The 18,329-nt window shown below is 37.3% G+C and overlaps 1 protein-coding gene across 8 annotated transcripts in view; it reads right to left on the bottom strand.

Annotated features, from left to right (window-relative positions):
- Positions 1 to 392: 392 nt before the first annotated feature.
- LRRC4C (leucine rich repeat containing 4C) overlaps positions 393 to 18,329 on the bottom strand; it is a 1,436,015-nt gene continuing 1,418,078 nt past the window's right edge. For all 8 annotated transcript variants that reach the window (XM_056132091.1, XM_056132083.1, XM_056132106.1 and 5 more), the window contains one exon: positions 393 to 3,047. In XM_056132091.1, coding sequence (XP_055988066.1) covers positions 1,083 to 3,005 — 1,923 coding nt within the window. In that variant the 5' untranslated portion in view covers positions 3,006 to 3,047 and the 3' untranslated portion in view covers positions 393 to 1,082. The remainder of the gene's footprint in view (positions 3,048 to 18,329) is intronic.

Genomic DNA, 18,329 nt, shown 5'->3' with positions numbered 1-18,329 from the left:
AGAACTGAATTTGTTGGCATACATATGGAACTTTTTTTCCCCCAGTTGGTTAATTTATGATACCTTTACATTCTATGGCTGCACTTTATCTAGCCATCAGTAGAACTTATTTGAGGCAGTTAATGAATTATATCAAAACTCTCTTCCAAATAAAATTTACAGAATCACTCATTTTTAAACTGAGTATTTTACAGAGAATGGGCCTAAGTAGACGGAGACATGCCATAGCATCTTTGACTATAGTTCCCAAAAGTAAATCAGCTAATAAAACAGGATTCCATGGAGATGGATGCTATGACTGAAGGATTGCATATACGTTCTTAGAGAATAGAAATTTAGCTAATTCCAAGATTCTCACATTTGAGCCAAACTACAAATGAGTTGTGTCCAGGTACAGAAAAACCAACAATATTTTATTTATAATCTTATTTTTAGTTTTTTTAAACTACAAATTCTGGTTCTAGAGTTGTTTAAAAGATCATGGGTTTTATAGATGCTCATATGTAAATTAATCTGTTGTTTGCTTACGTTTTACCCCCTTTCCATAGAATGGTCCTCCTCATAAATACAGAACAGGTCATTACATGAAAAATATAAGATCTTGCATTTTTCCTCCTTCTCTCTAAAAATCTATTTCTAATATTGCATTCCCCATTGGATTACTTCATAAGGGCATGGAGGAAGAAAAGCAAAAAAGGAAAAAAAATAGAGAAAGGAAGACAAAATAGACCGATCTCACCACGAATTCACCATAAAAATCTCAAAGTGTAACAGAATTCTTACAAAATTTCCTATACCAGTTCTTTAAGGAATTGAGATCTCCTATGAAAAATATGGCAATTGGGGAAGGCAGGGACGAGATGTGGGAAAATAGTAAGTAAGTGCAGCAAAAACAGGTTCTGAGGAATACACATTAATTTGTCTGCTTTAGATCACAATAGAATTTTTAATAAATAAATTTCTTTTCTTTTTTGATTTTTTGTAAAGACACTTTTTTTGAAACAGTAGATTTAGCCCAGTCATCCGTGTCATTTTTAATAAACTGTCTTTTTTTGATTATTTTCTGTAATTATGTAAATGTTTTAAATTTGAGTCTCTTGTACATTGTCTTTAGAGTTCATTCGAATCAATAACGGTTCATGCACTGAACTGTGTATTGAATTTATTGTGTTAACTGTTGTTGTGTGGTTGAAGGGAGATTTGTAAGAGTTATAGTGATTTAGGTGCTCATGTTCAATAGCAGGCATGGGCAGGTGACTTTCCATGGGCGTGTCTCCTGTAATCTCATCATCCACATTAATGATCTCAACAGTCCTTGTTGGCGCATGGTGGTTTTGTCGATGGTGCTGCTTCCTCATTTTGTAGAAAATGACCAGCATCACAGCTGCCATGAGTGTGATGGCCACGAAACAGCCAATGATGATTTTGGTCGTCTTCATGACCTCATCAATTCCTGGGATCCCACTGTTTATATCAGTCACCGGGGTGGTGAATGTTTTTTCTGTTGACCTTGTGCTCTGTGGCATAAGAGAGGTGGTCACATTGGTGGTCTCCCAGTCGATCACTGGTGTAGGGCCCACATTATTATCTGTGGTCCGTGCCTCATCCTGAGAAGGTTCCATAGTCTCTACTGTCACTGTTGAAAAGTAAGAGAAGGGAGTAGTGGTCGCTGCGGTAACATTCAGGGTGGCGGAAGCAGTGGTATTTCCAACAGAATTACTCACCATACACGTGTACATGCCTGTATCTTGCACAGTTACATTCGTGAAATTTAACGTGCCATCGCTGAGCACAGCTATCCGCACTTTGTATGCCCCATGCGTCATGACAGTCCCATTTGGAGTAATCCAGGATACAGAGGTCAGGGACGTGGAAGCCCGGCATTTCAGCTCAGCAGCCATTCCTTCAGTGACATTGAGGTCAGCGGGGGGCTCCACAATCACAGGAGCATAGCATGTGAAATAATTCTGGTCCAGCTCCCCAATGTACCTCCCTTTCAGATTGGGAGGAGTGTTACACCGGGCACAACAAGCCGTATTGGAGGGTGCCATGTCTTTTATCCACCAACTGAGCCACAGGATGTCACAGTTACAGTTCCACGGGTTGTGATGTAAGTGTATCCGCTCTAGGTGGTGCAAGGGTGTGAAGAGGTCGTGAGGCAGTAATGTTAGATTGTTGTGTGCCAGGTTTATCTCCACGAGTGACTGAAGGTTATCAAAGGCATTCCGCTCAATCACTTGAATCTGGGACTGTATCATCCACAGTTTTTGAAGGTGCATCAATCCCTGGAAAGAACCAGGTCTGATCGCAGATAAGTGATTCCCAGAAAGATCCAGCTCATCCAACTTTATGAGTGGTGTGAGGTTAGGGATTTCCCGGAGATTGCACATGGCAAGGTTCAAATACCTCAAGTTCGACAGACCTTCGAAGGCACCTTCTGAGATGTACGAAAGCCTTTTCAACTCCCCTAAGTCTAGTCGGCGCAAAGAAGGGATTCTGTTAAAAGCATAAGAAGGGATGCTTTCAATAGGGTTGTTTCGCAACCAGAGCTCCTTCAGTTTAGACAAATATACAAAAGCTCCATTTGGGATGGTAGTAAGACGATTGTCAAAGAGTTCTAGCGTGTTGAGGTTTGCCAGACCATTGAAGGCTCCGATTTCAATGGTTCTGATGTGATTCCTACTCAGCTGTAAGATTTCCAGGTGTCTCAAGTGCTTGAAGCTGTTCACTTTGATGATCTGGATTTGGTTCTCATGGAGGTTCAGCAGCCGCGTATTGGTAGAGATGCCATCTGGAACCTCACGCAGGTTTTTGCGGACGCAGATCACCTTGCTGAACTGGTTGCTGCAGGAGCAGACTGAAGGGCAAGTTTGAGCCCGCACCAGACCAGCCACCACGAGAAGTTGAAGAGCCAGCAGCACCACAAGCAGGGGGTCAAATAGGGCCCTGTTAAACCTAGGACCTATCATTATCTGCTGTGGATGTAAGGTCATCTTGTTCAACATTCATAATTTATCTGGTGTTGGTCCTTCTGGAGTTCAAATAGTCTGTGAAATAAAAAGAGAAAAAAAAAGCTATTAGATTCCTTCCAAATGTCAGTGTGATGGTGTGTTAGCTAAATTGATGAGAAAATAAACCATATCCTTGAACTGAGAAAACAAGAAATTTAATGTCCATTACTCGTCAATGTAGCTCATATTTATAAAGATATACTTCTGTATTTCAAATTAACAGCTCTCAACAACATTCTCCATATTCTGTACAACCAGAGAGAAAGCAAAGAATTAAATCAAGCTGCCCTAATGCAGTGAAGTGTTAACTGAATGCATGAGGACATATGAGATTTGCTATACCATTAGATTCGAGATTGAAAGGTTTCAGATAATAGGAATCAGAGTTTATAGCCAACAGCTGAAAGATCCTCTGCAAAATTAGTAATAGGTGACATTTTATGAAGGGCTATTACCAGCAGGCCCTGTGTTCTTTAAAGCTCACAAATAATCTTATCCATGAATAACTTCATAGATTTCCCTGGCCCATAAACATGTGGGACACATTGTAAAAAAATATTTTCAACTCAGTAACATTGAGTAATGGTTGAAAAACCAGTAAGAAGAACATGGTACCTTCTGAGCAAAGGACGCTTTGAAATTGCAGGATTTCAAGTCTTGAAACTGGCCAAGATCTTTATTAAATTATTATGGCAAGTTTCAAAATAGGAAGTATTATTGTCTCCATTTTCAAGATGAGAACTTGTAATATAGGAAAGGTAACATGCATGAAAGCACACTGTTTGTAATAACAGCCTGTTATCAGATATTTATCTGACTGGTTCCTGAACATCAATACTCCATGGGAAAGGTTTCTCCCTTTCCATGATAAAAGTGAGAATGAAAGCAAAGACAAAATAATTTTCACAATGAAATTTTTAAAAATTCCCTTCCTTCGGTATGATCTCATCTGTAAACAATGACATTTAACTTACAGTACCTTTGAAGACATACTGAAATACTGACAGGCACAAAAGTACATAAACTTCTAGGGAGTCTCCTGTACTAAAATTTATTATCAAATAGCCAGTTTTTATGTACAGGCAAACAGAACAAAAATCAAATCATTTCCATGGAACATAATTTTATTTACACAAAAACAGATTTGATTAACAGAATTCTTATATGCCATATGTTCTTACTCATGGATTTCAAATATACTTATAGGAAAAGAAACAGAATCATTCATTTTATACATCACTTTTAGCACAAGCAGGAATTCTAATGGAGCGTGTGTTCTCCTCAACCTCCTTATCATCAATTGGGAAATTTATGTGATAACTTTTTCCAAATTTTTCATATCAGCAAAAAAGAGAAAAAAATAAGAAAAAAGAAAGAAAGAAAGAAAGAAAGAAAGAAGGAAAGAAAGAAAAAATAAGGAAAGAAAGAAACAGTAAAAATAAAAAGTGCCTTTTCTGTTAGTCACCCAACATTCTTTTCTTTTTTTTAAGAAGGGACACAGAGTCTCACCACGTTCCAATTTTATTTTATGTTTTGATTTAATTTGAGGGCCACCTCAGTGTTGCTTAGGGGGGATGTCTGACTTCATACTTGTGAGTTTCTCCTGGCAGTGTTTAGGGAATTAAACCTGTGGCAGGAATTAATGCCTACTGCATGAAAATCATGTGCACAGCCTGTTGAACTCCAGACCCATGTTCCAATTTTAAAAGGTACTTATTTTTGCACTTATTATTTAAGACTCTGGTCAAGGAACTGGTCTGTTCCATGACTCAAGGTTCTTCTTTTCAAAACAGGAATAATAATATTACATGAGCCACAGAATTGTGAATAAAATTCCACAGCCTAGATGAAGAACTTAGAATAATTATTTTTACATTGTGAGAGCTGCATATGTGCTAAATATTTATATTGCAACTGTTATTGTGATTAGTAATAATATCGCTGTTATTGCTTGCTGCCCTACATTCTACATCTTGTCCTAGATGGGCCATACAGACATAAAGAATATTATCCCTACCCTTATGGAAGCTGTAATTGAAAAAGTGAGAGAACAATATCAGCAGGCCTACATCTGTCTCTCACACCCTCTGCTTTATCAAACTTCCAAGTGTGGTTAACCTTCAAACTGACAACACCAATAGGCCTTTTTTGGAATGGGAAGTGGATTCCCCTGTATTCCACCTGGGGTCTGGCCGTCTCTATGTCGGACATCCACCATCTCCGCAGGCCCACATCCACATCTCAGGCACTCTGGATTTTTACTCAACCTTGCCCACATCCACAACGTGCTTGTTTTCTGAACTATGAAGCTGCGTCTGCAGTCATAAGATAGCTCCACTCATTCACATCTCATGATACATACACTTATACTTGTCCTGTGTGAGTGGTAGCATGGAAGAATACTTAGTATCTCAGAAACCTTCAGTAGAAAAACTACTAAGATTCAACCTCAAAACATAGCAAACACAATAGGGAAAACTAAGTAGAAGTCCTTCAAGCTCAATGAATAAAAAATAATGACATGGAAGGTTCTACCAGTATCAACTATCTCACAACCTCTCAGATAATGACTTTAGAGAAACTACTTAGAAGGTTTTTAGTGAGCCGAGAGGTGGAAAAACTCAATAAAGTATGAGAGCAAACATGTATAAAAACTACAATCAGAAGCGATAGAAGAATATGGTGGCAAAATAAAAAACTCAATCAAAGGCCTGGGAAGCAGAGGAAAAGATTGGGGAGCTGGAAAAGATTGCATTTTTTCAAGAGGGGAAATGTAAGAAATATCAGAATTCTTAAGGAATAACAATGCAAACTTGGGGAATCACCAATCAAAGAAGTCATAGATAAGTATTTCCCAGAGCAGAGGAACAAAAAAGGTCCATGATCAGGAAGCATGAATGGTAACAGTGAAAACAAACCCAGATAAAAAAATTCTAAAACACATTTTAATAACAATGACAAAAGCCAGAGATAGAATATTGAAAGCAGCAAGATAAATAAAATAATTTACTAAAGACCCTCCATAAGATTTATAAGATTTATGGCATATCTATTAGATGAGACCCTACAGACCAGAAGATCAAGGAGGAATATAGTAAAAATTTTTAAAAAGTCTCTATGAAATGAATATCTCTCCAAGAATATTCAATATTCTATCCAGCCCCAGCTAGATTATTATTCAGATTTGAAGGAAGTATAAAAGCTTCATGGGCAAGCAACAACTTAGGAATTTCTTTCTGACTTGAAAACAGTTTTGCAAGAAGGATTAAATGATTTTTGTTTAAGAGACAAAACACACTACTCAATACTTTGCCACTGAGTATGGCATTTGCTCATGGCACTTATGGTTATCCTCTATTAAATCAAGAAAGGTTTGCTTGTACCTAGTGTAGTAAGGAATTTGTATTTTAAATTTGGGGGGGAGGCACAAATTTAAAATATAGCCACGTTTGTCTGTTCTTAGGGCTTATTCCTGGCTCTACAAACAGGGATCATTCATGGCACTGTTTAAAGGACCAGATGGGGTGCCACAGATCAAATCTGCATAGGCTGCATTCAACGCAAGCATCCTACCATTGTACTATCACTTAGATTCTTGGAGATATATCTATATATCTATATATCTATATATCTATATATAGATATATTTAAATGTATTAATTTTTCATTTAAGTTGAATGTTATTTGAATGTTTATTCAGGTGATTTGTACATCCACTGAGAACATTTACTCAATACAGATAAGGGTTATGTATAATATTTTCTACCACAAATGCAACATTTATTTTAAAACACACTTTTAACCTTTTAAAGGCCTATTCAGGTTTTCTTTTGATTTTTTAAAATCTCCTCTCCTCATTCTTATTAAATTATATGCATGTGAGGTTTTTCTATGTCATTTCAATTTTAAAATATATGAGCATAGAATGTTCTATAGTATTAATTTTTTCATGTATACCTCTTTTTTTAAAAGAGATACAAAATTAGAAAAAAATCAGTTCATCATTGATTTATAACTTTGTGGAATATGGGGAGTTTATGTTTTTTCTTTAAATTTTTTAAGAACACATCTTTTCGTTGATTGAGGTTTTGTGGTTCACAATACTTTTTTTTTTCTTTTTGGGTCACACCTGGTGATGCACAGGGGTAATTCCTGGCTCTGCACTCAGGAGTTACTCCTGGCGGTGCTCAGGGGACCAGATGGGATGCTGGGAATCGAACACCAGGTCGGCCGTGTGCAAGGCAAATGCCCTACCCGCTGTGCTATCTCTCTAGCCTCAATACTTTTATTGAAAATCATCTCCTCAGGAGTTTAATTTTATTCATTCATTTGTATGTGTACAGGTGTCACAACCTAGAAAATTAAGGCCTCTCTTTCTGTCCCTCTCTGTGTCTCTATTTCTCTCTCTCTCTCTTCTCTCTCTCTCTCTCTCTCTCTCTCTCTCTCTCTCTCTCTCTCTCTCTCTCTCTCTCGATCTCTGTCTCTGTCTCTCATGTGGGATAAAACAGTAAGGGAACAACAAATGGCCAAAGGTATCAGAGCTGGAGTTTTTGACCACAGAACTGTGCTCACCTGGGGGTCAGGGGGCTGAGTTAATAGGACGGTCCTTGGGACACTGGTAGAGAGAAGCAGGCCCTTTCTTGGCGGTGTGGTGCTGGAACTATGTATGCATAAGAAGTGCAATCAACATCATTGCAAATCACAGTACACAAAAAAAAATGGCAAAGAAATAAAAATAATAAAGTGAGACAAATTAAGATGAGATGCAATAATATATGTTCACTGAAGTTAGACCAGGTTCCCTTGGGCAAGGGCATGAAGTTCAACTCAATGTCATAAATAAGGGTATTTTAAGAGAGGATCATCTGATCTAAGTTTTGTAGAAAACAGTGACAAAAGGAAAGGAAGCAATCTGAACAGAGGGCACAAGTCTGAGCCAAGACAAGGCTCATGAAAGTTGCTAGTACATGCAGGGGCACAGTGAAATGTTCTCTGAGCGGAAGAATGGGAAGCCTGGGGATGAGAATGGGAAGGAACTGGGACAAGATAGGGACCAGATTGTCAAGAGTTTGTTATGTCAAATTTAGGAGTTCCTGTTTTATCCTGTGGACTACATGTTCTGTTTTTAGAAAGGAATGTTATCATCCGCTTTGTTTTTCAGATGGGTGCTGTTGGATGGATAGAAGAGAAGAAAAGCTTTGAAAGAGCTAAGCTGCAAGGAGAACAATTAGAGGAATCTGTCAGCTGTTCCAAGTAAGCCTCTTAGAGAAGCCCGTGTCAGAGAGAGGTCTGATTTCTGGGGCATCACTTCCCTGTCCACTATTGGACAAAGGGCTTAGTTCCTCTCTTCTTGGTGAGATTCTTAGTGTCAATCAGCACTTGTGAATACCTGCATTTGCATAGGGTGCTCTTTTCCAATGATCTGGCATATTTCTGAGAAAAGGCATCTGTCACTAACAATTCTTAAAGTCAGAAAATTGAAAGGAACCACAATCTCAAGAAGGTGCCGTTTAGAATCATAACTAGCTCTCTGGCTTTTACTACCCTAATTTTATGGGGAAACATTAAGTTTCTGAGTTACTGTTCAGTTACTGCTGCCCCTGGCTAAGCCAGGTGGCCTGACTGCTATCCTTTCGAAGAAATACTGCACTCCTCACATGACATCACACCATCCAGCGGTTTTAATCCTTTGCCTTTAAGGTCTATTTTTCCCTGTTAACATGTGAATTCTATGAGGACAAAAATCTAGTTTCATGATCCCTTAGTCTTATTTCAACATAATACCTAGTATGTAGGCAACAATAAAACTGGTTATTGAGGGCTTTATTTTATACTTAACAGGATGGAACCCAAGGCTTGATGCTTTGAACTCCCCAGACACACACACACACACACACACACACACACACACACACACACATTGGCAATTAAACAGGTATAACCACAAAACAAACACAAAGACTTGAAAAAAAGAGTAAAAAAATAGTTCATATCTAAGTATAGTTCTTTGTGTAACTATAGTGATATGTATGGATATATTCACCATGCCTTTTCATTTTCTGATGTTTCTATATTCTTGGCCTTGCTGATTTGGGAGACATTGGTCCTTCATAAGTCAAGTCAATGCGTAGGATTTGCTCTCAAACTCTTGACTCACATCAAACCAAACTATCTGAAGCCCTGTGCATAAAAATCTCTCTTAGGGGATTCTTTTAAGATTCTCATACTCAGATGATTGGCTTCCTGCCCTCATTATTTCAGGGAAACTAGAGAGAGCCTTTAATGAAACAGTGAAGGCAGTCATTTCCAGCTATTAAGGGAGAAGTGGGAATGACTTCTTGGGCTCTTCTGCCTGCTTCAACCTCCAAGACCTTACATTTCAGAGAATTATTTTGCTGCTTTATGACTCACTTTCCCCATCTCTAAAAATAAAATCCAAACATCTTTTCAAAATGTTTTTGTTAAAATTATGTGTAAATAATATAATAACTATTAGATATTTTATATTGCTTAGATATATGAGTGATGTGTTAGAAAACTTAATCTTTCCTATTAAACAAGAAAATAAAATTGGTGTAAGAACAATATCTATTATTCAAATGTATAATAAAGATAAACTGGTATGATTAGAAACATGTTATTTATAGTAAAACATATGCAAGCAGGATACAGTACTATGAATCGTAGAGTAAATGTGTCTCCTCTTTATCAATCCCCAGATGGTTTTATTTTCGACTTCGTGCTAAATTCAAGGTCTTCCTGCTATTGCAATTAATGAGATTTCCCATAAATAAGTCATAAGTTATGATTTATGAATTATAGCCAGTTCAAAGCTAATTTATAACGTATGGCAGATAATGGTTAGTATATGCACTGAATTGAATAAACTACTATCAACAAAAGACTTTCTACTTTAGAATCTAAATTATGCTACTTTGCAAAGTAAGTCATGTTTTAACATCTCATTCATACAATGCTTTGATGACCACATCGAAAGGAAATCAATTTAAAGGTATGCACTATACATACAATGTCATCTGACAGCATTTATTTACAAATGGATCTGTGTAGGTTGGATTAAATTATGATGCTCTCAGCTTTGTGTCAGAGGATATACTGACTTGGTCAACAGACCTCTCTTCTCTCCCTACTCATGCTTTATAGTCTTGAGAAACACAGAAGGAACAGTGTGTAGGAGTTCTCAATGGAGAACTTTAGAGAGCATAGCACAAAACTAGCAATATTTGTTTTTACACACTAGAATTCATTTAGAAGTGAGGTGGGTGAAAGATACTTTTAGTTAAAAACAAGTACTCAACTTTCTCCACTAGTCAATAGATATTGACATGCACATCCATGAGGTTGGTGTCATATTCTTAAACAGTAAAAGTAAAAAGTAAAGGCCCTCCCGTTGATCGTCGATTTGCTCGAGCGGGCCCAGTAACGTCTCCATTGGAGACTTTGTTGTTACTGTGTCTGGCATATCGAATACTCTCGGTAGCTTGCCGGGCTCCCCGAGAGGGGCGGAGGAATCGAACTCGGGTCGGCCATGTTGGCCGCTTGTAAGGCGAACGCCCTACCCGCTGTGCTAGTGGAAACCAAAATTTTTCATGTCACACTTAGTCCAGAAACTGAGACATGAAAGTAATAGAAACAAGTCATAGTCCGCTGTGTCTGTTAGTGGTCCCTATCCTATGCAGGGACTCTTCAACCAAAGGAAATGCCTTCATATTCCTTATAGAGATTTGCCCAGCTATGAAAAAACTCTTTCACAGAAACAGATGATCCATGCTCTAAGAGTCTTTGCATCTCTCACCTCATTTTACTGATTTCACCATCTGTATTATTATTGCATTGTGACCCTTTCTTCTAACCAAGTACCCATGCTGAAATATTATCCTAAAGTTCAATTTCCAATTCCCAATGAAACATAGCTGATCTTCATTCACAGTTATCCCCCAGGTGGAGTTATTTACTCTTAACAGAGTAATAATAAACTCATCTCTCTTATTAATATCATATATGTAATATATATGATATATAATGTATATATACATGTGGTATTTTGTGACTCAGCTTTTTAACAACTTTTTTACAAGTCTAATGATTCATTTAAAATGAATCAAACTCAATCTATCTATTTTCCTCTCTTTCCTTCTTTCCCTTTCTCTCCACATTGGCTCTATAACTGCTCGATATGTTATTCACATATTCTTTCTCAAGAAATTTTGTTCAGAAACATTCAATCCCACCCTAAATATTATTTTTTAAAAATCACAAACAGCAGAATCTGTATCATTTACTTTGAGAGAGTCCCAATACTTATATGTGAACAGACTTCAGTTTAAGCTAGAACTGAGCAAACATTTTATGAGAAGGGTCAGATAAGATATGTTTTGGTATTTACAGGTTACATGTTCATTTCTTTCAAGTACTCAGTTCTGTCCTTATATAGAATAGTCACAAACAAAAGAAACATAAATGGGCATGGCTGTATTCTCGTTAAAAGATTTATGGGCACTGAAAATTAAATTTCATATCATGTTAACATACCTCAAAATATTATATTTGAATGCTTTAGTTATTTAAAAATTGAAAATTATTCTTAACCTAAAATCAATCTAAAAAATTAAGAGTGAATTCAAATTTTAAAAATCAGCAAACTTTCTGAGAAGGATATCCCTTAATTTCTTTGAAGATAATGATGGATGAAGAGACATAATACAGCAGGTGGTTCTCCTCCCTTGCATATGGCTGAAGTCTGATTCCTAATACCCCACATGACTCCCCAAGGATACCAGAAGTCATCCCTGAGTGCTGAGCCCTCAGCACTGCGGGTATGACCCAAAAATGAGAAAGAAAGAAGAAAAAGAAGGAAGGAAGGAAGGAAGGAAGGAAGGAAGGAAGGAAGGAAGGAAGGAAGAAACTGAAAGAAGTATAAAGATAATGAGCCAATGAATCCTTAACCAGAAACCTTTGTTTAGATTTGTAGATACAGATTGAGTGTATACCTAGAGAACCACCCACAAAGGACTTTGTTAACTACTCACTCTGCCATCCATTCTGCAAACACTCATTCCAAAAATGACTTCCACATCCTTTTCCTACTAAAAAAAATCATTACTCCGCTGGCCGACCCGAGTTCGATTTCTCCGCCCCTCTCGGAGAGCCTGGCAAGCTACCGAGAGTATTCGATATGCCAAACACAGTAACAACAAAGTCTCCAATGGAGACGTTACTGGGCCCGCTGGAGCAAATCGACAATCAACGGGAGGGCCTTTACCTTTACCTTTACCTTTACCTTTACCTTTACCTTTACCTTTACCTTTACCTTTACTTTGCTGGCAAGATGGTTCTCTAGTATGTGAATCAGTGATCATCTACACTGCCAGTTTTTTGTTAAATAAAGCTATTTTTCTAATCTTTTCCCTATTTCTCAATGGACAACCCTCTAAGGGGCATCGGCGTCAGTCCTTTCTGATTACAAACACACAGGGGATTCTATGTGTGATATATCAACTTGTGGACCATATTTTCTGGGCTGTTCTCTAAACAAACATTGGAGGTATCTTGCATAATATCTGAGTGATTAGATCTGGATATGGGGTACAATTTGACCAATGACATGTGAGGAGAAGTCAGTGTTAGGGATCCTGAATGGATTACTTTTCACTCAAGAGGAGAAAAAACAAGTAGAAAAGCAGTTTTTCATTGTCTCTGAATATTGTTGTCAGGATAAAATATCTAGAGTTGCTGTAGCCATCTTGTGGTCAAGTGAAGAGATAGTAAGAGAATAAAGCTGATACACCAAGAAAGGAAAAGTGGAGAAAAAGATGAATTCTATTTCTGCTATAACAAACAGGTAAATAAATGAGTTCTGCAACTGTCTTTATTATCTCACTGTGTAAAGCAATAAGGGGTTTTTTTGTTTTGTTTTACAGTTAAATACATCATAATAGTGTCATTCTCTTCATTCCCTCTCTCCTTCCTCTCTTTTTTCTCTCTGACCAATGCAAAGACAAGGCAAACATTACACCAGAAAACACAGATTTCTTTATAATACAAATAAGAAATTATTTAATATAAAATACACTGTATAATTTTCGGAGAGCCCGGCAAGCTACCGAGAGTATTGGATATGCCAGACACAGTAACAACAAAGTCTCCAGTGGAGACGTTACTGGGCCCGCTCGAGCAAATCGACGATCAACGGGAGGGCCTTTACCTTTACTGTATAATTTGAGTAAAATGAGACCTACCAAGGCTGACACAACATGACTTGCCCATACGAAAGAAACTGAGGTTAATCCTTATCATATTGGACAGAATTTCTATTAGAGTATTATCTCTGGATAGCTTTAAATTTTAAGAATTTCACAATACACTGTTAAAGTAAAACAAGGCATTAAATAACACCAGGATTAAAGGTAGCTCACCCTTCCAAATCAAAAATACTTTACAAATATTTCCTGACATACAATTCACAGTTTTCCTGTCTGATATCCAATTGTGGAAATCCATTGAGCACTCTTAAACCTTTACACAGAGAATGCAGTTCTGCATATTTTCAGAGAAAAGAAAACTTTTGGAACTATGCCCAGAACTGAACCTCTAGGCAAATACAATGCAAATGATAGAACCTGTAACACAGGACTCAATCTGACAATTGGCAGCATTTTAGCTTAACACTAATACTGCAACATTTCTAGAAAAATGTTATGATTTTTTTTTTGTTTTGGGGCCACATCCAATGGTTCTCAGGGTTTACTCTTGTTCTGTGCTCAGTGAACATTCCTGGCTGGGCTGGGGACCCTGCCAAGGGATAGAGGGAAGCATGAAGTGCTGGTGATAGTACTTGACCTGCCTCATGAAAGGCAAGAGGCCCATTATATTGTCATTTCTGCTTCCCCCCAATTTATAATTTTAAGAAACTTCAGTTTAAAAAGAAAAATAAAACTAGATTGATAATATTTTCATTTTTTGCAAAGACAAATCCAATATATAGTAAAAGATCATGCGTATTTAAACTTAGAGGTGATGATAATGTCATTGAATAAAGAGACAAAATAGAACACTTTTTTTTAAAGCTAAAATAATGGTCTACCGCATTGCTAGATTCTGGAGTGTATAACAATAGTTATTAAGGGCCAGAGTGATAGTACAGCAGGTAGGGCATTTGCCTTGCATGCAGACAACCCAGGGTACATGCAGACAATCCTGAGTACCCATACAGTCCTCTGGGTGAGCCAGGAATAAACCCTGAGCCCAGAGCCAAGAGTAAACCTGAGCACAGCTTGGTATGGGTGAAATAAACAAAATCAAACAAATAAAAATAGTTATTTAAAAAAAACACCGGGGCTGGAGCGATAGCACAGCGGGTAGGGCATTTGCCTTGCACGCGGCCGACCCAGGTTCGATTCCCAGCATCCCACATGGTCCCCTGAGCACCGCCAGGGGTAATTCCTGAGCACAGAGCCAGAAGTGACCCCTGTGCATTGCTGGGTGTGACCCAAAAAGCAAAAAAAAAAAAAACCCACTAAATTGTTTCAGACATACTTTAATTTCACAATCTTTTTGGAGCTTTAATACAAAGGCAAGATGCATATCAAAAATAAGGTGTTCTCCAGAAGGAAAGAGAGAGAAGGGAGAAATGTGCCTGCCACAGAGGCAGGGGTTGGTGGTGGGAGGGATACTGGGAACATTGATGGTAGAGGATGGGCACGGGTGGAGGGATGGGTACCTGAGCATTGTATGACCAAAATGTAATAATGCAAGTTTGTAAGTCTGTAACTGTATTTCACAGTGATTCATTAAAATTAAAAAAAATAATAAAATAAAATAACAAAAATATAAGCTGTTCATGAAGAGATAGTATGTCAGGCAGTATCGCCTTGATTTCATGAGCAGCACCTAATAAGATCCCCAGAGCACCATGAGGAGTGATTACTAAGTGCAAAACCAGGACTAAGTCCTCAGCACCACCATGCATGCTTCCAAAACAAAAAATAACTAAGCGAATAAGTAAAAAAAATGCAGTGTGCACATGTAATTATCTAGGTATTAATACAAATAATTAATATTTAATTTCCATAAAATATTATTAGAAATCAATGTAGACACAGACAAAAAGAGAAAGTTTTAAGAAGTTTTCAATTTGATGTGATTAAGAAGACAAACTTATGTGCTGACAAAGGGGGGTCATGGAGAGGAAATAGAATTGTCAAAAAATGAAAAAGAATAAGAGCACCAAGTAATTAGATAAATAATGGGGAATGAGCCTAATTTGATAAGTAAACTGGTATAACTGATGGATTACTACATGCCTATGAAAGGAAAATGTACAAGAATAGAACCACAAATTAATTTTTAAAACAATGGGAAAAGAAACTAAATATATATATAGGCTAATTGGCACAACGGATGGGGCACTTTATGCCTATGAAAAAGGTTTGGATTTGTTCTCATCACCTCATATAGTCCCCTGAGACCCCCGAAGTGCCTGAGCATAGAGTCAGGAGCAAGCCCTAAGCACCCTATGGTTCCCAAAACAAAAACAAAAACAAAAAATTGAAAAAAAGTGGAAAGAGATGGTCTTGCTAGAAAAGTCAGATGCTTTTGATTCTTGACATCCCTTGCATTTCTTTAGAGCTGAATGGAATTGCTCTTCTATCTGATTATCTGACTTGTATCTGTTCAAATTAATCAGTCCTTGTTGAAATCCTGTAGAGCATGAAGTACCAGTGAAGGCAAAATTAGCTTCTGCATGTGGCCACATTAAAAAATATACATCATTGTATACAGAGCAAGTGAGGTTTCATTTTGGAAACTTTGATATGCAAGTCAGGAAATGCTGTTTAAGTCCACACTGTAAATTACACACCAAGGACTACTAAATGCATTCTGTTCAGGTTCCTTGATGGCATACTGCTCTTTCCAGCTTGGATTAGTGCCGAAGTATAGAATGACCTCCCAATCTATTTTAGCAAAACCTAGTAGAATCAAAATCAAATTTAGAACAAAGTTAGAAGCAGTGGAGGGTTGGCCAGGTATTGCTGGCTATTCAATCTCTGGTAAATCGGCCTTCTCTGAGCTGAATGATGATGACTGTGATGGGCTGGAGAATTCAATAGTGTAACATCAACTGAAGGCCAATCCCTGGACTTGCTCCCACACCTCCAAAATTGCTACTACCACACACAAGGTGTTCAATGGAAAAGAAAAGGATCTTTCTTGATTTCTAATTATCTGATTTATATCTAGCATGAAACTGCTCATCTGACTAGACGACTTGAATATAACTGAATCAATTTACTTTCTGTCCACGTTTCTTTCTAATTTGGTTCACAAAAATATCCACTTATCATTCTCTCTCCTTTCACAACTGTCTTGCCACCATCAATTCTTTAAACAGAAAGATTTAAAATATATATATGAATAAGTTGATGTCAATTTTTTATTGTAATGATCCTATTATCTCCATATTTTTTTATTGCTTGAGGGCCATACCTGGTTGTACTCAAAGGTCACTCCTGGGGCACTGCCCAAGGGTTGCTGTCAGACCTGCCCTATAGACTGTCACTCCGGAAAAGGAATATGCCCTAAAAGAGCACGCGAGCTAGATCTTTGAACTATCCTTTCGCTCCTGTTTTTTTTTTTTATAATTTGATAATAAAATGCAAACTTTCTTAGCTACCAACACATGATGTGAACCTGCTTTCATTTCCACCTTCTGCCATGCCTCCCTTCTCTCTGCTACATCTGCCTAACTTCTCTCCTCTAAAACTGCCCGTGTCTCCATCCTGAACCTGAGTCCCTAGGGTTTGCTCTGCTCACTGCAAGCATTCTTTGGCATTTTCATGGTGGCTGTTTTTGCTCATTAAGAATTCTTTTAAGTATTAATTTCTTTATCAGAAAATTCAGTTTTATCACATGATTAGTAAAATAGAATCAGTATTTAATCTTCATTGTAGTATGATTTGATCATTTTCCTATATAGTTAGGCATTATCTGGGTAGCTCGTTTGGTCACAATGCAACGTTACATTCCATGCAGTAGACATGTTTCAATTTTATTTTCCTAGAAAATTAGCAGTCCTACATTTGTTTAATGTATGGATGAATGAATTATAGGTGTTTAAGCAGAAAGAGTGGTGTATAGGTAACTACGTTTACAAAATAACAATAAGTAATGTTCATTCATTTTCCTTAATATCGTGTAAACTTTAACTCATTAGGAAACTCATCAGTTTCTAAAATATTTGGAAGACAAGTCCAGGTTTGAGTTGCTTTCATAGAGATGATTCTTAGAAAGAAAACTTGGGGAAAGCAAAATGATTAGAAATAATTTCATTTTCTCCTTGCTTTCATTTATTTTTTCAGGTGGTGGTGGTGGGGCCAGGGGAGTGATTAAAGGTTGGAAAGGGATTAGAATGGGGGAACTTTCCTATTTCTGGTTATTCACACACAGTAAGATACTATAGCAGCCCTATTCTAAGTCTGACCAAACAATGCCCTCTGCTGTATGTGCCTAAAATAACAGGATTGCCTTAAAAATTCCTTCTAGAGGGATGCAGATGCTGTTTCCATGATTTATTTCTTCTCATAGCACCTACATGTACATCAGAGTTAGGATGGCTTGACTTGATTTATTGGTATCTCCGTTGATGTAGATCATTTAGAACAGAAAATGAAAATCCTCATAGGCTGAAAGCCTAATTATCTTTAAATCCCGTTTGATGAGCTCACTGCATAATCATCGCATTCCTGGTCTGGAACTCATACAAACTATTAATTAGAAAATCCATGGTATGAAAAAATATTCCTAATGTTCTGTGATAATAGGAAGTACAAAAAGAAGAGGGAGATATTGGAAAAGGTGTATAGCATCTGACTTTGTTTGAGAAACAGAGACAAATCTATTCATATTAGAAAATCAGAAACCAAAATGATATCCAAAGATACCACAAGGGTAAAAATGAAATTAATTTGTTTTTCCTGCTTGTTTGTCCTCACATAATGCAGAAAATATAACCATACCTAGCATAAGATTTCTGGCAGTTTGTTAATTCCTTTGATCAAATCCACTTTTGAAATTGGATTATTTATGAAGATATAAAATATAGATAACTGGCTTGTTTTCATATTGAAGGGTGGGTTTTGGGGGGATTTATGGCTATGTTTATGTTATTATGAGAACTGCTTGCTGTGTTGAGTTTTTTTAAATGCATAATCATACTAAGAAAACTAAAAGTTCAAACTCCATATAAAATACTTAACACTCATTTTTCTGGGAATAAAATCAGATTGTTCCAATGATGAG

This window comes from Sorex fumeus, unplaced genomic scaffold (assembly GCF_029834395.1).
Source record: "Sorex fumeus unplaced genomic scaffold, SorFum_2.1 ptg000007l, whole genome shotgun sequence".
Classification (NCBI taxonomy): domain Eukaryota; kingdom Metazoa; phylum Chordata; class Mammalia; order Eulipotyphla; family Soricidae; genus Sorex; species Sorex fumeus.
This window is presented reverse-complemented; position numbering and strand designations above follow the sequence as displayed.